At 47.4% G+C, this 24,122-nt stretch overlaps 1 protein-coding gene across 2 annotated transcripts; it reads left to right on the top strand.

The window, feature by feature from the left end:
- The first annotated feature begins 3,527 nt into the window (after window positions 1-3,527).
- On the top strand, window positions 3,528-23,739 carry Prmt2 (protein arginine methyltransferase 2). 2 transcript variants are annotated; one of them, XM_090351072.1, is made up of 11 exons: window positions 3,528-3,634; window positions 5,611-5,735; window positions 11,128-11,247; window positions 12,154-12,336; window positions 15,095-15,256; window positions 15,916-16,080; window positions 19,296-19,471; window positions 20,319-20,448; window positions 21,054-21,190; window positions 22,164-22,335; window positions 23,155-23,739. In XM_090351072.1, exons 2-11 carry the CDS (start codon window positions 5,673-5,675, stop codon window positions 23,185-23,187), a joined length of 1,341 nt encoding a protein of 446 aa, XP_090207198.1. In that variant the 5' UTR covers window positions 3,528-3,634; window positions 5,611-5,672; the 3' UTR covers window positions 23,188-23,739. The 2 variants fall into 2 exon arrangements, with proteins under 2 accessions (XP_090207198.1, XP_090207207.1); XM_090351081.1 differs by having other exon boundaries at window positions 5,614-5,735.
- Window positions 23,740-24,122: the final 383 nt, after the last annotated feature.

The raw sequence follows: 24,122 nt of genomic DNA on the forward strand, positions 1-24,122 counted from the left end.
ATGACCTTTCTTGTTTAGGGTGACAGGAAAAAGCTAAGTTAGAAGTCTCAGAGCCTCCCCTTCTTAACAGAGCTGGACCCCTGTCCCTGAGAATTTCAGGTATAAGCATACCACCAAAAGTTGAAATGAGCTGGGCACTGGTGTTATAACTACTGGTATAATTCTAACTACTCAGGATGCTGAGATCTGAGGATCAAGGTTCAAAGCCAGCCTGGGAAAGAAATTCTGTGAGACTCTTATCTCTAATTAACCACCAGAAAGCTGAAGTGGCGCTGTGGCTCAAGTGGTAGAGCACTAGCCTTGTGCTGAAGAGCTCAGGGACAAGGCCCAGGCCCAGAGTCCAAGCTCCACAACTGACAAAAAAAAAAATAAATAATTTGAAAAAATGAGCAGCATCACTATGCACCACACACTGCAGAATTCCAGTTATTGCACTATGTGTCATCTACATCCCCTATCCCCCTTAAACATTGAGTTAGGCTTTGTTGATTTCAGATATAACATCTGTATAGGAAGTAAAAAAAAGATGAGGAAAAAGTGCAAATGACTTCCCCAGGTTGCTCTGGAGTCCAGTAGTTCTTGCAACATCCAAAGGGCCAGGGGCTCTGGAGGAGAAGCATCCAGTCTGGCTTTCCAGTGGGACTACACAGGTTTTTGGTGTTGCTGGAGAGAAGACAATGGCTACATTTAGTCCATTGTGGTCCATATGTCATCCTTTGAAAGGTGATGGTGAGGGGGTTCCTTTCAGTGGGCAGAGCTTTGAGTACTTTGCTTGGCTTCCTGCATGTTGGGAAAGAGCTACTCAGGAGATTGCAATGTGGAAGACTGCAGTTTGGAGAAGCCCAATAGAAAAGTTTGTCCAAAAACAACCAGTAAAAAGCTGGACGTGTGGCTCAAATGGCAGAGTACAACATTTTGCGCATTTTGGCAGCCTGTGGCTTTGGGGATAGACCATATATAAGCCACAATAGTATTATAGTGTGGAGTATAGAGAGGAGAGGAGTCTGGCTCTGGGATCCAGTCTCAGTCTTCTAGAATTGTGCTCCCCAGATGAGGTGGGCTGGCTGGGAGGGATGACACCCTTTCCTTTTGTCTTTGTGGAAGTTGGGGCCATCTGGGTTGGCATTTCTCTTCATCTAGGTCAGGCTCCAGTGTAACCCAACTGGCTGCATCCAAGAAGACGTACTTCCAAATGACTCTTTTCACCTCCCTGTACTGAGGTAAAAAGTGATTTTTCTCTAGATAGTTACCTTTTGGAGGTACTACTCAAGAGAGCAGTTCTTATCCTCAAGCTTTTCTGCTCTTAGCCTTCAGTGGTTGTTGGTGGCAGTTCATGTTTTTCAGCCTATCCTTGACTCCAACTCTGGAGTTCTCCCAAACAATAGATTAGACAGCAAGTGCCAGCCACAAACTGGTGCTCATTCTGTGCCGGCTGTGGGTATTTGTTCAAGAAATGAAGAACAAGAGGAAAAGCACTAGCCACATGTGGGGCTAATGGCCGGAGGGCTTTGCTGTCTACGGAAAGAGCCGTTACGTGGTTAATGGTCGTGGCATGATGAGAACTAATCCATATTTCAGTTTGTGGCACTTGGGATGATTGGAACCAGTGATGGAGACTGCTGAGTCTGGTCCCCAGTACCCCTGGTTGCCAAAGGCACCCCTGTATGACAGCTGCTAGTACCCCAACTTCAGGTCTGTCACAGTGAAGAAGGGGCCCTGCTTTCCAGGTGAGCGCTTTTCCACTGCTGGGTGAGCTGAGCTGGTCCCTCTCTCTGGATATCCTGGAGCCTCTGCTGTGTCATAGGGGGTTCCCCCCCCTCTTCACATGTATTCAGCAACCCATGGGTCAGGTGAATTAACATGAGAAGAGGTCAGTCTGGCTGTGTTTGTCAGAGAGAAAGCAGCAACACTTTGTTTTTTTCCCACATAAGGGACAGTGCCATCCACCACCAAGCTGCACATGAGGTGGCCTCAGTGGCTGCTCTCCATAGGGAGAAAGAGCCTGTGTTCTGAAGGAAGCAGGAAGGCACTAAAGGTCCTGTAGGGTTGGCACAGGGTGGATTGACTGCCTGCCCCATCTTCTAGGACGCTGCTGTCAGGACTGCAGCTGTGGGTGGGTGCTCTCTGCATTCTTGGAGCCAAACTTAGATCCTAACCCTGTGGCCAGGCTTGGGCTTAGTGAAAGAGAGAAATAATGTGCTGTTCAAGGCCACTGGAGGAATAGATAAATCTGCATGTGCAGATGTGCTGTGGCAGAAACACACATGCGCATATCATGAAGTGCCTATTACACTCAGCTGATGGTCATCAATATTAATTGTTTGTGTGTGTGGGGGGGGGTCCCTGAGCTCTTCAGCTCAAGGCTACCGCCCTACCCTGGAGCCAAGTCCCCTTTCATTTTCTAGAGGTTAATTGGAGATAAGAGTCCCAGGTCCTTTTGTTCCCCAGGCTGGCTTTGAACCTTGGTCCTCGGATCTCAGCCTCCTGAATAACGAGGATTACAGGTGTGAGCCTGCATGCTTGGCAATATTGCTTTTTATCAGAGGAATTCAGTGCTATCGAAAAGTCTTGGCCCTGAGGCAGTCAAGGAAATCAAAGAACAGCAAAGACCAGGGCAGGGTGTCTGAGAGATACAGGGACGACTCGCAGGCTGCATCACTGGCTAAGCAAGGGCACGGTGCGTGCAGGAGGTCGCATTTCACGGCTATCACATTTTATTATTTTTGTACCTCCTCAGGCTCCACGAGTCTATTTGGTTTCATTTCGGTATCAATGTCAGATCCCTCCGTGCTGCTTGTTCCCGCTGCACCCGCGGCAGCCGGCGGGCGCAGTCCCAGAAGGGGCCGCCGCGGCCTGCCGCTCCCCGCGGCCTGCCGCTCCCCGGCGGGAGGGCCTCCGCCTCAAGGCTCCTCCCAACCCACTTTCCCTGGGATGTTCGCGGCTTCTGAAAAGATTCCTGAAGTTCGCCATAAAGCTCCACGGGAGCCCAGTCCCCGTGACACACGCTGCTTTCTGGAGGGCCCGAGGGTGGCGGTCCGCGGCTCCGGGCAGCTGGAGCCCCGCCCGGTGCCCACGGCGCCCTCGTGGCGGGCGCCCCGGGAGGGCGAGGACCCGCGGCGGCGGCGGCGGCGGCGGCGGCGGCGGCCCCGCTTCCCCCGTCCCTCCGCGGCTCTTTCGCCCGCGGGCGTCCGCGCTGGCGTGACGGCCGCTCCCGGGGTGTCGGCGGCGTCGGCGCAGGAGGTGTGACCCGGACGCCCGGCTCTGCCCGGGGCCGCGAGGGCGCCGCGCTCGGCCTCCGGACGCTCCGCAGCCGCGGGCTCCGGCCCTGGGGCGGTCGGCGCTTCCTCTCCCTGCCTTCCTGCCAGGGTCCACGCGTCTCCCCGGCCGGGCCCGGGCCGCCGAGGCCTGGCGCGGGCGGGGCCGCGAGCCGCGCACTTGCGCCGTGTCGGTCCCCGCGGCCCCAGAGGGCGGGGTGCGAGCGGACTGCGCCTGCGCGGGCCGAGCCCGGCCGGCCCCGCGGCCAGCCTGCGCGCGGTGCGCCTGCGCGGGCCGAGGGCGGTGGCTCGGGCTCGTGGCTGGGAGCGTCGGCGCCTCTGCGGTGAGGCGCTGAATTCGGGGGAGGAACGCGGCCGAGGTAGGTTCCTGGACGAGCACCTCAGCGGCGGGACGGCAGGTGGGACAGGATACGCCAGGCTAGGGTCCGCAGGCTTGAGCGCCTCAGCCTGCCGCGGCCTCCGCCCCCCTGACTCTGGTGAGGGGGGCTCTGGGCGGGCGGCGGACGCGGGCTGCGGCTATCCTGGCCCCGCCCCGCCCCCGAGAGGGCCCCGCCTCCGCCCCGGCAGGCTCCGCCCCGGTCACGCTCCGGCCCCGCCCCGGCAGGCCACGCCCCCGGCCGCGCCCCGCCCCAGCAGGCCACGCCCCCGTCACGCCGCAGCCCCGTCCCCTACGGGCCCTGCCCCGCCCCCGACCGGCCACGCCCCTCCCCTCCTGGGACCCCGCAGGGGCTCCTCCGCACCCTTCCCCAGCGCCCTGCCCACCGCCAGGCCTCCGAGCCGACGCCCTCCCCGGGTCCCTGCCTGAGCGCCACCTGCGGGGTTCTCCCCTGGCCACGCCCAGAGCGCCACGCCGTCGCAGCGCTCCCCTCCGCGGTCAGGGGCCCCAGCCCACCCTGGCCCCACTTTCCACTGAAGATACAGTAGAGGCAAAGTGGTAAATGTTCAGTTACAGTGGCCACACCAGCAAGTCTTGGCGTTCTTGGGGCTTGAACTCGGGGCCTGGGCGCTGTCCCTGGGCTCCTCGGCTCCAGGCCGCCGCCCCACCCGTTTTCCAGAGGCTCCCTGGAGATGAGAATCGCAGGTCCTTTTGTGCCGGGCTGGCTTTGAACCCTGATCCTCGGATCTCAGCCTCCTGAGTGGCCAGGATGACAGGCGGGGCCACCGGGCGCCGCAAGAATCAGCTTTTAATTTTGAAAGAAACACTCATTTTAAACAGAGCATTGCTGGGCAATTAAAAACGTTCATCCCAGGGCAGATGTAACCACGCTTCTGGGAAAAAGAAAAGTGAAGAGGGGCGAGCAGGGGCCTGGCCGGGCCTCCGGGCTAACCGTCACATGCCAGGCGGATTATTTCCATGGTATTTTGGCCTTACTAGGGTTTGAATGGAGACCTTATGCTTAGCACTCTATTACTAATTTTGTGTTCTTGATGTTAAAGTGCTGTCGTTTGTTTCAAGGAAAGGTCTCCAGCTTTTGCCAGGGTTGGCCTGGAACCTTGCTTCTCGTATTGCTGCTTCCGAAATAGCTGGGATTACAATAAGTTGTCACCAAGTCCAGTGACCTAAAACAAATTGACCAGCTTTGAGATAAGATGAATACCTTATAGACTAAAGAAAACAGGATAAGTTATTTGAAGTGTATAATTTTTCAGTGCTTTTAACTGTCTCTATGGAGTTGTGATGAGTGGGGAGCAAGGCAGGGTAGGAGAGTTGACATGTGAGATTATCCTAGGCAAAAAGTTACAAAGATCCCATTTCAGAGGATAAGATGGAGTGGTAATACACATCTGTGATCCCAGCTGTGCAGGAGCTGTAAACAGAAGGATCTCAGTGTGGGCCAGTCCAAGGGAACAAGTACAAGATCTTATTTTAAAAAACGAAGCACAGAGGGGCTGGGAGTTTGGTCTAGTGGTAGAGTGCTTGCCTAGCATGCACGAAGTCCTGGGTTCGATTCTTCCGTACCACGTACATAGAGAATGCCAGAAGTGGTGCTGTGGCTCAAGTGATAGAGCACACTAGCCTAGAGAAAGCCCAAAGACAGTGCTCAGGCCCTCAGTTCAAACCCCAGAACTGGCAATAAATAAATAAATAAAGCAACTGAAAGGTCTTGGGACATGGCTTCAATGGTAGACAGCCTATCTAGCAAGTTTGAGGTTCTGAGTTCAAAACTCCTGTTATTATCACCAAGAAAAGTGATGATACATTCCATTTCTACACTGTTTTTCACACACATTTTACTTCTCTTTGGTAGAGTTCCTTATCTTGAGCTTTAGAGGAGAAGTGAATGTAGTTACCATGGAAGATGATAAGCACCTTGTTTTTTTCTTTCTTTTAAAGTAGAGATGGAGGGAAAATGAAATAATACAAGCAGCAGTTATGAGGCTGAGCCTGAGAGAACTATGGAAACATCAGATGGTACAGGTGACTGCACCGGAAATGAATCACAAGTCATTTCTTTTGTGGTATGTATGAACCCATGTTTAATAATTGGGAATGTGGCAGAGAGCAAGGGGCCATCTCACAGGTGCAAGGTAGCGTTCCTGTCCCTCCAAAGATTGCTGCAAAACTTGAGTTTTAAGAACTAGCAAAATAGCTGTGCAAGTGTCAGCACAGTGTACCATTCTGAGTGGCATTGCATACACTTCCAAGGATACTCAGGTTGTTCCAAATACCATAGTCTGCCAGTGTCCACAGGTGAATTTAAATCTTCTCTTTTGTGCCTTTCTCTGCTGTTGAGTCAAGTGTCAGGCATAGGGTTAGTAAGATGTTGAAGACCCATCAAAAGCTTAGAGAAGATCCCTATTTATGCTGTTTTCTTTCTTTTCTTTTTCATTTTTTCTTTACTGCTAATGTAAATGAAAGCCTGGTCTGGCTTTGAACCAAGATCCTTAAATCTAGGATTGTAGGTGTTAAGCCTCCAGGTCTCAGCTCAGATTTATCTTTTTTTTTTTTTTTTTGCCAGTCCTGGGTCTTGAACTCAGGGCTTGGGCACTGCCCCTGAACTTCTTTTACTCAAGGCTACACTCTACCACTTGAGCCACAGAGCCATATCTGGCTTTTCTGTTTATGTGGTACTGAGGAATCCAACTCAGGACTTTATGCGTGCTAGGCAAGCATTCTACCTGTAAGCCACATTCCCAGCCCAGTTTTATATTTTTAGATCACCATACTTTGATGAATATAACTTCTGTTTTCTATTGAATTGATTTCTTCTTTGATCTTTACTTCCTTTATTCTATTTATTAAGGGGAGGGGATAGATAGGAATTTGCTCAAGGACCAGGCTGGTCTTGAACTCATGATTCTCTTGCCTCAATTTCTTTCTTTTTTTTTTTTTGCCAGTCCTGGGGCTTGAACTCAGGGCCTGAGCACTGTCCTTTGACTTTCTCAAGGCTAGAGCTCTACCACTTGAGCCTCAGCACCACTTCTGGCTTTTTTTCTATGTACGTGGTACCGAGGAATCGAACCTGGGTCTTCGTGCATGCTAGGCAAGCACTCTACCACTAGGCCACACTCCTGGCCCTCTTCCCTCAATTTTTTGAGTGCTGAGATTATAGGTGTATGCCTGTAATCACAAGTCTCAGCTTTCCTTCATTTTGTTCTTTCTGGGTTCAATTTTTTTCTCTCTCTCTCTTTTTATTATTTTGTTGGTCTTGGAACTTGAATTCTGGGCCTGCATACTGTCCCTGAGCTCTTCAGCTCAAGGCTAGATCCCTTGAGCCACAGCACCACTTCTGGTTTTCTGATGGCTAATTGGAGGTAGAAAGTGTCTTATGAACTTTTTATACCCGGGATGGCTTTGAAACATGATACTCAAATCTCAGCCTCCTGAATAGCTAGGATTACATGCATGAGCCACTGGCTCCTGGCAAATTTTCTCTTCCTCCTCTTCTTCCTCTTCCTTTTCTTCTTCCTCTTCATCTTTTTCCTCCTCCTCTTCCTCTTCTTCCTCCTCCTCTTCCTCTTCTTCCTCCTCCTCTTCCTCTTCTTCCTCTTCTTCTTCTTCTTCTTCCTCTTCTTCCTCTTCTTCCTCTTCTTCCTCTTTTTGCCAGTCTTGGAGCTTGAACTTAGGGCCTGGGCACTGTCGTTGAGCTAGTGCTATATCACTTGAGCCACAGCATTACATCCAGCTTTATCTGTGTATGTGATACCAAGGAATGGAATCTGGCTTTCTACATGCTAGGCAAGCAGTCTACCAATAGGCCACTCTCTGCCCCCTGTACTAGCTTTCTTATGGTTAGTGCTTGCATGGTGTGTGTGTGTGTGTGTGTGTGTGTGTGTGTGTGTGTGTCTATGTATATGTATAAGAGAGAAAGATGCCAAAAATTATAAATAAAAATAGACACACGCGTGTGCGTGCACACACATTTCCTCAACTTGTCTTAGGTCTTTATGTTTCAAGAATTTCTCTATAAAGAGCTTAATTCTGTAAAAGGCTTAATTCTTAAGACTTTTTTTATTGTTCTTAGATAATTTTTGCCCTTTAATTGGAATATTTTAGCTCATTGACAATGTAATCCGTGATATGATTAAGTCTAGCAACTGCTCTTTGTTTTCTGTTTATCATATTTTGACATTTTGATACTTTATCAAAATAACAAGAACAGATGATCCATATATTCATCACATTTTCTTTATTTCTTCCCTCTTTTGGATCCATCAAGCATTTCTATATTTCTGCATTATCTACTTTCTTGGCTTAACTGTTTTGTTTTTGGTACTGGTCCTGATGCTTGAACTCAGGGCATGTGAGCTGTCTTTGAGTTTTTTGTTCAAGGCTAACATTCTACCCTTGAGCCATAGCTCCACTTCAAGCTTTTTGGTGGTTAATTGGAGATAAGAGTCTTATGAAAAAGGGTGTCAATATTTGTGACGTAACGTACCTTCTATCTGGTGAATATAATGTAACCTTTCTATTAATTACAATAAAAATATATGAAAAAAAAAGAGTCATATGGACTTTCCTGCTCATGCTGGCTCAAACAACAATCCTCAGATCTCTTGAGTAGCTAGGAGTACAAGTCTGAGCCACTGCAGGCTTGTTTTTTTTTAATTAAAAGATTTTATTCACACTGTTTTTTAATGTTATATTTAACAAACAAGTGTTCAAGAAGGGAATCTCTATATGCAATCACTGGCACATAAATTTTAGGACATAATTAAAATTAAGCTGAGACTTTTTAAAAAAAAAATTTAACTTTATTTTGTGGGTTTCTGTGAAATTGTCGTGTACATCCTTACCTTTATTCTAGTCCTCCCCCCACTTTACAGTATAAATATCTTATAAGTTCTATTTCCCAGCTCTCATATTTTGTCCTTGTAACATATTAGTTCTATATTATAAACCCCAGAATAAATTATTACTGCTGATTTAAACTATCACAAACCTTTTGATTAACTTTAAGAAATACTTCTTTAGCTTCTCATCTTTGCCTATTCAGAGCCCTTTCAGTTCTTCCTGCATTCTTTGTTCCTACATAGGCGCATTTTCTTTTAACCTGAACAGCTTGTTTTGTAGTTAGTGTAGGTTTGCTGTGTCAGATTTTATCAACCTTGCTTTGTGTTTGCCTTTGTTTAGGAAAATATTTTAGCATGGTAAGGATTTTTATGGGTATTGTTTTTTCTTTCAGCACCTTCAAGATGCTGTTTTCTGCGCTGTTGCTCTGACCGAATACAGGGCATCTCACTAACAAGTTCAGTGGACTCTTTCCACTGGCCACATTTTATTTTATTTTATTTTTATTTTTTTTGCCTGTCCTGGGCTTGAGCTCAGGGCCTGAGCACTGTCCTTGGGCTTTCTCAAGGTTAGAGCTCTACCACTTGAGCCTCAGCACCACTTCTGGCTTTTTTGTATGTATGTGATACCGAGGAATCTAACCTGGGTCTTAGTGCATGCTGGGCAAGCACTTTAACCACTAGGCCAAACTCCCGGCCCCTACACATTTTTTTCTTATCATTTGACTTTTCAGTTTTCTGTTTATCTGTCCTGGGACAGTAGAGTTTCTTGAATCTGATGTTTGCTGATAATTTGGGAAATTTTTACCTTTTCTTTCTCTAGTTAGTTTACCTGCCTCATCTCTCCTGTTTTAGGACACTGCTCAAGTATGCGTTAGATTGCCTTATACTGTTTCATGCATCTCATGATCTGTGCTCATTTTTTTTCACTTTTTGTGCTTCAGTATGGGTAATTTCTGTTGATCTGACTTGATGTTCACTGGTTCTAAGTGAAAGAAACAGGAACACTGTATTTTTTAGAAAACGTGTTCAAGATTTCCAGGAATATCTGTATGATGTATAGAGTTCTTTCAATCTGATGAGCAGAAGGCAAATAGCCAATTGATGGGCAGAATAAGTAAGTAAACAAATAGGGGCCTTTTATAGAAGGACAGTTTTTTGTTTTGTTTTGTTTTTGCCAGTCCTGGGCCTTGAACTCAGGGTCTGAGCACTGTCCTTGGACTTAGAAGAACAGTTTTTAGACAACCAGGAAACCTGTGAAAATACGATAAACAAAGAACTGAGATTAAATAGCTGAGATACCATTTTCAATGCTATTGGCAATGGTGATGCTGGTCGATGCCAGAGGTTCACAGAAGTGCACCAGTGCTGTGATGAGCCCTCTGGGGGAGAACCTAAGAATGAATGTTTATATTCAGTGCTGTCAGTCTTTTTCACAGAAATTAAATGTCTTCACATGCAAGTGTTTATAGTGGTCCACAGTAACCAAGAGAAAATCAGTAGAGAATGGCTAAAGAATCAAGTAGAATTCATACTTTATAGAATATTGCACTGCCATTGGAAATGTTAAATTAGTTTTCTGTGAGGTATTGTTTGAGAAAAGCAAAATGTAAAACAAGGGCGACTGTGTTTTTGTTTTTGCGTCAGTCATGGAGCTTGAACTCTAGATTTAGGTGCTGTCCCTGAGCTCTTCAGCTCAAGACTAGTGCTCTACCGCTTCTGATTTTCTGGTGGTTAATTGTAGATAAGAGTCCCATGGACTTTAGTGCCCAGGCTGGCTTTGAACCTTGATCCTCAGATCTTAGCCTCCTGAGTTGCTAGGATGACAGGCGTGAGCCCCCACTCTTGGCTCATAGTGTTCTTTATTAAAGAAAAAAAAAAGCTATGTCTAAAGGAAAAATATCGGTGTCTTAATTAGTGTGTGTGCATTGTTATATTTCCTCACTTTGGCTAATATGAAATAGGTTAGTTCTATGTTTAGGAATATTTGTTTAAGGTCTACATGTTGGTCAGGGTTGTTCCATTGAAATGGAGGATAGGTTGAGGCTCTGCCACTTGAGTGAGGGCTGGCTACCTGGCTCTGATAGAAGGAGGCATGGGGCAGAGGGCAGGAGCTCCCTGAGGTCTCTGCTGCATGGGGCATAGCCGGGCTACCTAGGCTTTGGTGACACAGTGGAAATTAATGCCAGGTCTCCGGCACCTTCCATAGACCAATGGTTTGTCACTTTAAGAAGCGTTGTTGGTGAAGCTGAGGCTTCTGAATGGGCCTCTTTCCTGTTTTTTTTTTTTTGGGGGGGGGGGACATTCTTTTTAAACTACAAATCATCTTACATTACAGGTAGAGTGAAGATGATAGTTCTTGATTATGCCAGTAACAATCGCCCATGTAATTCATATACTTTTTCCCCACAGTCTTTATTTGAAAGTGTCCAAACTCTTGGCCAAGAGAGAGGGAGAGAGGAGAGTAGGGAAGGAGGGGGAAATGGAAAGAGAAGGGAGAAGAGAGGGAGAGGGGGAGAGAGGATTTGGTGGGGGTTGGGCTGGGTGAGGGGTGGAGGCAGATAGGGAGGGGTGTGGAGAGGACAAAACTCCACTTTGCTGTCTCCTTGGCGGTGAGCAGGAGGAAGACTCCGAGGATTTTGGTGGTGAGTTGCAGCTCCTGCAGGACAGTGTGCCCTTGCAGCCCCAGCCTGAGGAGTTCGTGGCCATCGCAGACTATGCTGCCACCGATGAAACCCAGGTAGCTGTGACTTCTGCAGTATCTCAACTGTTCAGATGTTTAGATTCAACAAGACCTGTACTTAGCCTTCATTTCTTAGCTCCAGCCGATGGTGGTGGTGTTTGAGGGAGGAGGGCCTTCACACTTGCTAGGAGGGAAGAGCTTGTCCAGGTCTTCTGTCTTCCTGGAGACTTTGCTGCAGGGGAACAGGATTGACTACTTGTGCAGGCGGTGGGAAGCAGTGATTCATGTCTGAAATTCCAGTTACTTGGGAGGGGAAAATCAGGAGGATCGTTGCTTAAGACCAGCAATCTTTGTGTGATCCCATGTCCATTAATAAAGCATTTGTGAAACCACCATATCGACTGTGGTGGCGTGATGGTGCGTGGTTGTCATTCTAGCACATGGGGAGTATAAATAGAAGGTTCAAGGTCCAGGCAGGATCAAGTCAGGGCAAAAAGTGAGGCCTTACTGGGGAAAAAAAAAAAAAAAAAAAAGCAGGTGTTGGTGGTGGCTCACACCTGTAATCCTAACTACTCAGGAGGCTGAGATCTGAGGGACACAGTTCAAAGCCAACCCTGGCACTAAAGACCTTGAGACTCTTATCTCTAGTTAACTACTAGAAAACCAGAATGGGGCTATGGCTCTAGGAGTAGGGTGGTAGCCTTGAGCATTTTTGATGGTTAATTGGAGATGAGTCTCACAGACTTTTTTTTGTGTCAAGTTTGGCTTTGAGCTATAGTCATCAGATTTCAGCCCCCTGAGTAGCTAGAATTACAGGTGAGAGCCATCAGTACTCAGTTAGATGCTTCCTCTGGAAGTCTGTTTGGGTTACCAGTGATGGAGATTTCCCACTGGTAAGATGCCAGTTACTGGGATCTCAGTTAAATCCTCTAACTTTGTGCTATGTTGTTTTGTTTTTTTCAGCTCAGTTTTTTGAGAGGAGAAAAAATCCTTATCCTGAGACAAACTACTGCTGACTGGTGGTGGGGTGAGCGAGCAGGCTGCTGTGGGTACATACCTGCGAACCATGTTGGGAAGCAGATGGACGAGTATGACTCCGAGGACACCTGGCAGGATGAAGAATACTTTGGCAGCTATGGAACTCTGGTATTGCTTTTCAAGTTCCCTGTTCAGCTGATGGTGGTCTCTTTGTCAGTTTTACCCTATTGTTTAGTTTAGATCAGGGTGTGGGCCTTTTTCTTGGCCCAGCAGCTCTTAGGTCTCACACTGCTCAGCTCTGCCATTGTGTCCCTGGCAGTTTAAAAGTAGATATAGCTACTTGCAATATGAATGTCACAGAAGGGATGTTGAATAGAAGGAAAATGTGGACCATGTAGCATTGGATTCAGTTCTGTAATGCTAAGATGGCTCGCATATCTACTGGAAACTGGACTGGGGGCCTCTAGAAACAGTGTGGAGTTCCTGGGCACAGGCGGTATCATGGCCCTAGGGGAAGGTTTGTGTGCAAGCTCTCTGGATCACATGGGGATTGGCTGCCCTGCACCAAGACTTTTAATGCACTTTCTCCAACATTTACTGTGTTGAACATGCTTCTCTATTGTGCACGCAGTTTGGGATTTATTCCATAAAGGAAAGCCAAAGCCTGCCTCCCCAGACAGATGCCCGCTCACAGAGCTTTTCTTCAGTGATGGTGCTCATGCTCCTTTTTCTTTTAGAACTACTTTTGTCATGTTTTAAACAAGATCCCTAAAGTCAAGTGGAGTTGATTTGTTGCCAAGAGCAAGGTAATTGCCCAGCTTAGTACCTCCCACAGGTGCTTGGTCCCCACCCGGTTCCTGTCCCATCAGACTCTAGGCTGACCTGCAGTCTCTCCTGTGACTCGTCACCTCTACTGCTGTGGAAGGTCCAAGAGGCAGCAGCTCAGCGGCTCTGGGTTTTAGGAGCCTCCTGGCAGCCTTCGGTGTTTATGGCTTTGAAACTTTTTCATCATCATTTTGTGGTCCCCTCCATTGAACCAGCACTGCACAGGGTGGGAAGTGATTGGGGACAAGTAATGTATTTTTTGTGTGTGTGGTGTCGACCTCCTCCCTGGTGTGCAGGCCTCATTTTATGTTAGGGGGTTTTAAGGCTTTTATCACACAAGTTAAGCACTTTCCTGTTACGTTTGCTCCTGGATATTTCTGGTTTTGGTCACTGTCAGGAGGAAGAGCTCCATGGGGTCGTCATAGACGTGACATAATGGCTTCCTGGGATCTCCGCCCCCACGTCACAGCTTCTCCTTCTGATTCTGTTGGTTTTTACACTTTGTGCTTTGAGACTATTGCTAGGTACAAAAACAATGAGAATGTGATGCCCTCTTGAGGAACTGACTCCTTCACAGTAAACTGACGTCTTCATCTGTTCTGTCAGATGTCCATGCACTAGCTGAGCTCTCCTGTGAGTGGTGCTGGCATGGTCCACCTTCTCCATCCTTTTGACCCCAGCCCAGTGTGTCTTTATATTCAAAGTACACATGGCACAAGAGGCCTTTCTGTTCATGCTATATCTTCCTTTGGTCTATTCCACTGTTTCATTCTATAGCAGTATCTTTGTGAGAAGCCAGAGGACCCTAAAGGCGGCCCCTTCTTGACTTCCTCAGCATTGTGACTACTTGGCTGTGTCCCTCTTACCCTCAGTGGTGCCTATCAGCTGGTGTCACAGCATTGTGGCATTATCTCTTACAACCAGAGTTCTACTAGCCTCTGAAGCTTTTCTCTGCCTCCTCTGAATCAAGTGTTTTTCTACCCCAGGCTATGGCCAAGCCCAGCTTCAACACCAGACTTCCTCATCCATATAGTGTCAGCTTTCAGACACAGAAATTGAAGTTAAATTTCTTTGAAGAGAAACCTTTGGGACCTCCAGCTGCCTCACCCTCATGTTTATCCCATGATGTGTCCAGTATTTTCTCTTGGAGATATCGCATAGATATGTAATGTTTTTCCTGATGGTGTGGTGTCTGCTCTTCCATTCTGATGTTTATCTATACTTGCTCTTTGTTCACTTAGCTCTTGAAGAGAGACAGAGAGAGCCTCAATTGGCTCTGTATAAGCTAGAAAGATGATTCTTTTCTTCTTTCATTCTTATCTCTTGGCTTGCTAGATCGTTTCTTTTTTTGTTGTTTTTTTGTGGGGGTGAAATCTATAACAGTGTTTAGTACCATTCACAACTGAAAAGCAATAGAAGTAGCTTACAGACAGTTCATGATACTGAAGTTAAATTTTTTGTGGTATCATCATTAGTAATTTAATTGGGGATGATTAACTCAGTGGATTACTTTTTTTTCCTCTGTGAAAGTTAGATTTTTTTTAAATTAAATAATTTATTAACATTGATTTTTACATCATATTTCAAATGACATGTTTAACAAACAAGTGTTCAAGAAGGGAATCTCTATATACAATCACTGGCACTTAGTTTTTAGAACATAATCAAAATTAGGCTAAGGGTTAGATCTTTTCATTTTTAAACCTATTTGTTGTGTAAACCTTTAAGTGTGGCATTAGGGGCATCAGCTATGGCATCCTCTTCCTCAGACCAGATCTCAGCACAGTGCAGGTCTTTGCAGTGATTTTCTTTTCCCTTCTTCCCTCCTTCCCTCCCTCCCTTCCTCTTTCTTTCTTTTTTTCTTTCTTTTCTTTTTTTTTTGGGAGGGGCAGCCTTTGGCTTGCACTCAGTGCCTTGGCACTGTCCTTGGGCTTTCTCAAGGCTAGTGCTATGCCACTTGAGGCGCAGCACCACTTTTGGCTTTTTCTGTGTATGTGGTACTGAGGAATTGAACCCAGGGATTCAGGCATGCTAGGCCATCACTCTACCACTAAACCCCTCTCCTGGCCCTTTGCAGTGATTCTTGACATGTTCCCTCTAGAAACTTCACTTGGAAATGTTGGCAGACCAGCCCCGAACGACCAAATACCACAATGTCATCCTGCAGAACAAGGAGTCCCTGAAGGACAAGGTCATCCTGGACGTGGGCTGTGGCACTGGGATCATTAGCCTCTTCTGTGCACATCATGCCAGGCCCAAGGCGGTGAGTTGGACCACAGGTGTCTGTGCAGAGGCCGAGACCCAGGGTAGTGTTTGGGTTTGACACATGGCTACTGTGTGGCTGGCTCTCAGGATGACTGTATGGACCTCATTGTGTTTTCACTGTGTATGTTTGGTTCAAGTGGCTGAATCAGGTGGTTGGTCCAGCTGTAGCCTAGGCTGTGGTGAACTTTACTAGATGCCAGAAGCATGAGTAGAGTAAGACAAGACAGAAGTGATTGGCAATGTTATTATGGGACTGTGGCATGAGGCATTATTTCAGTTCAATACAGAACTGATATGTAGCTTTTTATGTGCCTATGCTTTGACCCAGCACAGGCCTCTTTTCCCTTGGTGCAGGCCTTCTTCTCCTACCTTTATTGCAAGTCTGTGTTGAGCTGTACTTCAGCCTTGTGACAGCTTGACAAGTAGACAAGAGGTTGGTATCTACTGCAGTGATTACTACGCTGGAATTGTGTTGAGCAAGAACCAGCATCCCGGTGCTTTCCTAGACCCTCGCCTGAGAACCTGAATCTGGTTGTCTCAGGCTACAGCTGAGTGACCCTGCCTGCACTGTCCACCACTGCTGGCTCTGCCCAGAAGAGAGCAGATGGGTCACTGTATAAAGTCAGGACAAGGCTGATGGACATCTTGCCCCTGCAGGTGTATGCTGTGGAGGCCAGCGAGATGGCACAACACACAGGCCAGCTGGTCCTGCAGAACGGCTTTGCTGACACCATCACCGTGTTCCAGCAGAAGGTGGAGGATGTGGTGCTGCCTGAGAAGGTGGATGTGCTGGTGTCTGAGTGGATGGGGACCTGCTTACTGGTAAGGCTGCAACTACTGGCTAGAGTGAAGGGACCTCTACACTCCTTGTCCTGGAGTCTTCTAAGATCATGTTCTATTTTGATTTCATTCTTGTGAGAACATTGACTTAATGTCTTACATTTTTAACTTATGGAAAAATAACTATGGCCGGGTGTTGGTGGCTCACTCCTCTATTCCTGGCTACTCAGGAGGCTGAGATCTGAGGATGGAGGTTCAAAGCCAGCCCAGTTACTAAAGTTTATAAGACTCCTATCTCCATTTAACCACCAGAAAATCAGAAGGTGGAGCTGTGGCTCAAGTGGTAGAGCATTGTTAGCCTTGAGCTGAAGAGCCCAGAGTTCAAGCCCCATGACCCAAACGAACAAACAAACAAAGAAAAAACTGTGGACGATTGAAGTCCATGTTAAAATAACTTTTTTATGGATCTCCTCAGGATATTGTGAACTCCAGGGCTTAAGGTAAGGCTGTTTCTTCAGTCAGCAGTAGCTTGGTTTCTGTGGCTCTGGTTGCTGTAGGCTAGCCCCATTGCTGCTCAATAACCAGTTGGCAACTGTGGGACTTGTGTGTGTTTTGCCAATCCACTCATACTTTCCAGTGTTCACTCACAGGTAGAGCAGTGCCCTGGTCTCTCTACTCTCTCTGTAAATATAAAGAAAATCAGCATCTGGCTGAAAGGGAGTGGAATGTGACTGAGGCTTTCAGCGAGGTCCCTTTGACTAATAAGTGGCTTTTGGGTGCAGAGATGGTGGGAATTACAGCAGAGAACATCAGGACTTTGGCTCTGTTGGAATCATATTGTCAAGAGATCAGCTGACTTATCAGTAGCATAATACAGGAAAAGAGGCATTATCTAGGTCCACAAAGTGAATGTTGTTTTTTCCCCTAAATAAATGTCCCTAGTGTAAGTTTTCACTTAGTACCTGCTGCTGCCACTACAGCTGTGGAATGGAAAGATGACAGACCAAGAGTGAGTTTTTGGTGGGCACATGACCTTTCAGAGTGCCCGTCCAGTGAGGGGGGCATGGCTGCTGCCTGGGTTCAGCTCTGACATGGAGAGCGCAGGAAGCAATTGGAGTGAAGAGCAGGAGCTTGCAAGGTCTGGAAGGAGTGGAAACCAGGTTCCTACCTGCGGTCTGGTCTGGAAGCTGGGGCACTGTCTGAGGCACCTGTGGATTAGGTGATGATGGAACCTTGTGCAGCTTTAGTCTGAGTGTAGGAGACAAATCATGGCCTGTTGGGAGGTTGTGTTCTGGGTTTAGGTCAGGTCCGGGGAGGGCTGAGTCTCCAATAGTGACACTGTCATGAGGCTGAGCCCTGTAGCTGGCACTTTGAGGAGGACATGATGGAGTTCCTGCAGACTGGGCAGGCCTTGTGTGGTGGCTTCATGGACAGTGGAAAAAAGATTGTACCAGGGCAGGTGGGGAGCTAATGGACTGGCAGTGTTTGCCAGTGGACATGCCTAGGAAGCAGTGGAAATATCTTGAAGAGACTAGACTTGTGCTTACTGTTTGCCATTGTAGCTTAGTACAGCTTTTTTTAAGAAACATCACGGAAATTATACATCTTTAACTAGAAAGGTCTTAAGCAAGCCATCACACGTGTAGAAATCTGTATTTTAAAGTGTTCACGGTAGCCCAGTGTGTTGGTGCTCACTGCAATCACAGCATTCAGAATGCTCAGGATGGGGAGTTTGAAGGAAGTTAGGCCAGGTAGCTGCATCATGTTCTGATGACCCACGTGGGGTCAGATGGAGGAAGAAAAGAAAAAATTGAAGTTACATTTGTATGGGGGTGGGTGGAGAGAGAGAGAGAGAGAGAGAGAGAGAGAGAGAGAGAGAGAGAGAGAGAGAGAGAGAGAGAGAGAGGAGGGAGGGAGGGAGAGAGAGGGAGTGAGAGAGAGAGAGGGAGGGAGAGAGAGAGAGGGAGAGAGGAAGGGAGGGAGGGAGAGAGAGAGAGAGGGAGGGAGGGAGGGAGGGAGAGAGAGAGGGAGGGAGGGAGAGAGAGAGAGGGAGACTGTATATATAGAATAATGATTAAAGATCATCAGCAGAGTGATACGATAATAACCCTTCAGGCACTGTGCTTTCTTTTTATTATTATAATTGTTATTATTTACTGTTTGTGTATTTGCTTGTTTTGCTGGTCCAGGGGTTTAAAGTTAGAGTGCTGTCCCTGAACTTCTTTTTCTGAGGCCTAGTACTCTACCACTTGAATCCCAGTGCTATTTCTATTGGCTTTTTCTTTTCTTTTTCTTTTCTTTTTGTGTGTTTTAGTGAAGGCAATTCTCATCGGCTTTTCTGCACAGGCTGGCTTCAAGCTATGGTTCTCAGATCACAGCTTCCTGAGTAGCTATGATTACATGTGTGAGCCACCAGTACTCAGCAATTATTTTTATTTTTGTTTGTGCTTTTTTGAATTTTCTGTTTCCCATACTGAGCATGTTTTATTCTATATAAAACCTATTCAGATAATTAGGAAAAGCAAAGTCCTACATTGTTTCTTACCCATGATATCGCAAGGTGTGAAGGCCCCAAGCCTCCGTCCTTCCTTACCCTCTCCTTTTGAATGGAGTTCTGGTCTGTGCTGGCGCATTGAGTCACCTAGATGACAGGCTTCCTCAGAGTATTTCCTCCTGAGGGTATGGAGTTTGGGGAGATGGTGCAGGTGCTTTTTTGACTTAGCATCCAGAAGAAAGTCATGGTGGCTACATGATTTCCTGGCTTTTAAGGATGGATTTTAGCCACAGGGTGGTGAAAATTCTAGTGATGCTTTACTGATTGTTGGGCAGTTGGAGTCCTTCGGCACTTAGGGGCACTTTGAAATCCATCGTTTGTCCAGATATATTTGATAGGTGAGGGTGAGGATTTGTGTAGTTTGCTACCCTTGACTCCCAATGTAAACATTCAGTGATATGATTTGAATCCAGTCTGGGTGTGTGTGTGTGTGTATATGTGTGAAAAATGGTGGGAGGGGTCATCTGATCAGAATGCATTACACATGTGTTTGAACATGTCTATTTGAAACCCCCTTGTACAACTACTTGGAAATAATTAGAAAGTAAATCTATCTATTCTATGGCAGACATTTGTGACATGCATCTGTAGACTAACCGTCTAGTTCTTACCAGGCCAGATAGTTTGACTGAAACTCTGTGATGACTATGACATGGCGAGGGGTTGGTGACATGTCTTCCACGTGTCTTTCCATCCTGTATAGTTTGAGTTCATGATCGAGTCCATCCTGTATGCCCGTGACACCTGGCTGAAGGAGGATGGGGTCATCTGGCCAAGTGCAGCTGCATTGCACCTGGTGCCTTGCAGTGCCGACAAAGACTACCACAGCAAGGTGCTCTTCTGGGACAACGCCTATGAGTTCAACCTCAGTGCACTTAAGTAAGTGACCTGCACACACTGGGGTCCACTATGGGGTTTCTGGCAAGAGAGAAGGGCTGAATGCTCAGTACATTAGAGGAGTGTATCTGTTCTCAGAGGCAGTCTGTTAATCCTCTGAGAAACAGTCATGCTTGTTTTAGGAGACTTGTCTTTTATGAACCTAGAGATTCCTATCCTTTTTTCCCACTTTCCCTCCTCTGTCATTCCTTGTTTGTTCATCCAGATCTGAGTTGGTTATTGCAGAACAAGCCTCAGGTGGCAGCTCTGTTCTGTTGAGGGAACACCTAGCAAAAGAGCAGGAGGGGGCCAGGAGTTTGGCCTCGTGGTAGAGTGCTTGCCCAGCATGCATAAAGACCTGGGTTCAATTCCTCAGTATCACATACACAGGGAAGAAAAGGCTGGAAGTGGTGCTGTGGCTCAAGGGTAGAGCTCTAGCTTTGAGAAAAGGCCAAGGACAGTGCTCAGGCCCTGAGTTCAAGCCCTAGGACTGGCAAAAAAAAAAAAAAAAAAGAATGGGTACAAGAGGGGATGAGCACAGAGCTAGGTAAAGGAGTGGGGATGTGGACCTGATATAAGAGGAAAGGGTTAGGGTTAGCACTGGGGATGGGCGATGGGGCAGCAAGATGAGGATGGTCAGTCCCAGGTTTGTATAATAATGAGACTCCTGTTTGTTTCTTGCTTCCTGAGTTTGAGGCTGGGTGCCTCTCTAGGCAGGGGCTGGTAGCCAGGGTTCCTTCAAGCCCAGGGTGAAAGCAGGGATGAATACTGTTTGCAAGGAGGAGTTCCCACGGATGCCAGGTTGCTTGAAGCCTAATGACCTTGTGTCTGTACTTGGCCTTTTCACCAGATCTTTAGCAATCAAGGAGTTTTTTTCAAAGCCCAAGTATAATCATATCTTAAAGCCTGAAGACTGTCTGTCTGAGCCCTGTACCATACTGCAGCTGGATATGAGAACTGTGCAGATATCTGACCTAGAGGTAAGAGGAGGGCAGCCTGCTTTTTCCAGATGTTAATCCACTGCCTGCAAATTGCTAGGCACCTGCTTGGTGGAGTTTAGACTTGTAGAAAGTGTGGGGTGTGTATGGTACATTATTGTATTATGTGAGTAATATGATACAAGTTTGTACTCCTTTTGTATTACTTTTCCTGTTTTTCTCTTTTGTGTTCTATTTTAATTTTGTCTTTCAGGTTTTTGCATCATTTTTCTTTATAGTTAGTTCCTTCTTAGTATCTTCAGTTATTTTTAGGCCTATTTAATATAACTTGACATTTTCAAAATCATGTTGTTTTCATTTGAATTACAGTCACTGAATTACAGCAATTGAATTACATGTTCTTTTGGTATTTCCAGCTATCATTGACAGTAGAATTTCTGTCTGGCTCATGGTGAGGATTAGGGGTAGGCCCAGTAAGTGCTATCTAAGGAGGCAGCTGCCAGGAGCACAGAATCTGAATCACTCCCGCCTCTCTGCATGGCCCAGGGAATCTCAGACGTGGGGTGGGACTAGAGTTAAGGTTGGAGCTGTGACTGGGGTCATTTGAAGGCTGTGGCCCCAGCATGCTCTACTGTGTTTGAGTGCAGACCATGCGTGGCGAGCTGCGCTTTGATATCCAAAAGGCTGGCACCTTGCATGGCTTCACAGCCTGGTTCAGTGTGCAGTTCCAGAGCCTGGAGGAGGGACAGCCACAACAGGTGCTCAGCACCGGCCCCCTGCACCCGTGAGTGACCCAGGGAACATGGGGTGGCGGTGGTGGGTATAGGGGGTGGGCGTAGGGAGAGTGATGGAGAGGGTGAGTAGCAGATGGGGCCCCTGTGCTCTGGGTACCCTTTGGCTATGTGGTTCAAGAGGGTTATGTGGTCACCCAACCAAGAAGGTTTCTCCTCTTGCCACTGCCCAAGGTGTCCACACGCTGACTAGACCACTTGATGGGTTTCTGTGATGTGGAAGTGCTGTTACATGATGTGGAGGCCTTGGCTGCTCCCAGGCCCTCAGCCCTGGTGGAGGAGGCAGGCCGGAGACCCACTGGACATGCACCTTAACCCTGAGCCCAGTTCAGGGGGGAGAGGAGGAGCAAAATGTTTGGGGAATGAGCAGAGCTGAGGGATGGCCTAGGCTTGGGCCACTGGGCAGTGGTTGGGTCTGTGTATGTTAGACCCTTAGAGCTATAGATGGTAGACACAACTGAGAGCCCTGCTGTTCAGGATTACCCAGGCTACAGCTATCTAAATACACTTCTCATAGGCCTTGTTCGGTCGCGTGTGTCACTCTAACCCCAGTAATTCTGCCGGGCATCTGCTCCTAGCAAGGGGTCCTGTCCTCCTGGGTAGACACCAGTGTGGGCAGGGAGTCTAGGGTCCTTGATCTTGGGTGACCTTACAGTCCCCTTTCAGTTGCTTGCCCAGGTAAGCTGTCCTTACCTCCTAGAGCCTGAAATGTGTCCAGAATGTCCCACCTGCTGTGTCTGAAGCAAGATATATCTGCCTCCTTATTGTGGCTTTGATACTGTTGTGTCCCATACAGGCTTAGACCTCAGGGCTAGGATGTCTCTGTATCTTGATTAACCCCAGAAGTAGGCTTTGTGTCCCCAGGCTCTCAGGAGGGCGCAGAGTGTGAGACACAAGAACTGGGTCACCAGGAGGGCCTGTGGGGACTTGGATCAGACTTGGAGGTGATTGTGCCCTGTCTTGCAGCACTACCCACTGGAAGCAGACCTTGTTTATGATGGATGACCCAGTTCCAGTCCACCCAGGAGATGTGGTCACAGGTTCTGTTGTATTGCAAAGAAACCCAGTGTGGAGAAGGCACATGTCTGTTACTCTGAGCTGGGCTGTCACTTCCAGACAAGACCCTACATCTCAAAAAGTAAGATACAGTTGTAAAGTGTGCCTTGTGGGTGCAGGTCCTTAGGAAGATGGGTTCATAACTATGCCAATGCCTATTTGCACCTGGCCATGGCTCGAGGCCCGTACTCTTCTCACGTCACTTTATTTAATCCGTACTCAGGGAGTTTGGCGACACAGCTGGGCATTGATAGGAGACCTATGCCATTTGGGGCCATTTCTGTCCTGTCCTGAAAACCTTAGGGCAGAAAGAAGGCCGTGTGGAGCCTTGGCATCCTTTCCATAGCACTGGCGTATCACATCTGCGTGGGTGAGATGTAGAGTTTTGAAGGACTGCTCAGCCTTTGGGAAGTGGGGGTGACAGGTTGCAGGTCTAAGCTGCTACTGGGAAATGGAACTCTCTCTCTTGGAGTCAGGGTTAACGTCGGAAGGAAAGTAAGCGTGAGGCCGGGAGTGTGGCCTAGTGGTAGGATACTTGCCTAGCATGCACAAAGCCCTGGATTTGACTCCCTGGTACCACATACTCAGAAAAAAGCAGGAAATAGAGCTGTGGGTCAAGTGGCAGAGCACTAGTCTTGAGCAAAAAGTGTCCAAGTATAGTGTGCAGGCCCTGAATTCAAGCCCCAGGACTGGGAAAAGAAAGAAAGGAAGAAAGAAAATAAATAACTGTGGTCCAATGATTCTTCTTTACTTGGTGATAATTGTGTATTGAAAGTTTAAATGTCACTTAGGTGTCTGTACCTGAATGCCATTTCTTCTTCCTTCCATGATAATTCATCATGAAATGCTATTGTCCACTGTAGATGGTGCATTATCTGATTTGTTTTATTTTATCTTTCAGGTTGGAGAGAAAGTCTTTCCTATCTGGAGATGACAGCCAAAGTTTGCTTTGGAGGCCTGGTGCCCTTCTTGACGGGGTGAGGGTGCACCTGGCCATGTACACACCTGTCATAAAGGCCACACGCATTCACCCGTGACGGCCTCTCCCTGCCTGGTGGGTGATGTCAAGTTTGTTTTGGACTCCATCTCAGTGTTGTCCCTCTAGAGTAGCCTGCGCCTGCAGGTATTTGCCTTGTGGTGGCCCCTGTGCCACCTGGGGCAGTTGTAGTGGATGTGTTCCCAGCCATGTATAGTTCTAGACTTCTCAGACACACGCATGTCAGCCTGTGTACTTGTAACTGTGACGTTGATGCTTTGTGCCAGTTGTCTCCCTGCTGCCCTTACTCAGCTCCTGAGAAGTACATGGTGCAGAGTTGTGCTGTAGCGCTGTCTGTGGCAGACACCAAGTGTGTCTATAGCTCAGTTGGAGGGGTTGGCAGCCAGCAGTGCATGTGACGGGCTCTGCATGGGCAGTGAAGTGTGTAGATAACTTCCAGGTACATTATGTGTGGGACATAGTACATGCTCAATAAATATTTTTAAATGAGTGGTGGTGTCTATCCTATTTCCATATTGTGTCTTACAAGCATGGGATCACATTCTTTGCATTGCTTTGTAACCCTTGCTTTGTATTACAAAGACTTTCACATCGGTAGTTGTACATATATGATTTGTATTTTTAGTATTGAGTTTTGTTATTTCCTTTTTTGGTCATGGAGCTTTCCCTGAGCATTTCAGCTCAAGGCCAGCATCTGCTACCATTTTGAGCCACATATTGTGCCAGGCACTATCAGGTATTCAGAGGTCAGGAATCTCACACTTGCAGTCATGCATGTGCTATGCATTCTCATCAGTCTTGTGGTTCTCACTCCACTTGTTCTGGTGGGTATGTAGCTTAAGAAGCACCTCTGTATAAGGACTGATATAGTT

The sequence above is a fragment of the Megascapheus bottae genome, chromosome 1, assembly GCF_031878675.1.
Source record: "Megascapheus bottae isolate mThoBot1 chromosome 1, mThoBot2.hap1, whole genome shotgun sequence".
Taxonomy (NCBI): Eukaryota; Metazoa; Chordata; class Mammalia; order Rodentia; family Geomyidae; genus Megascapheus; species Megascapheus bottae.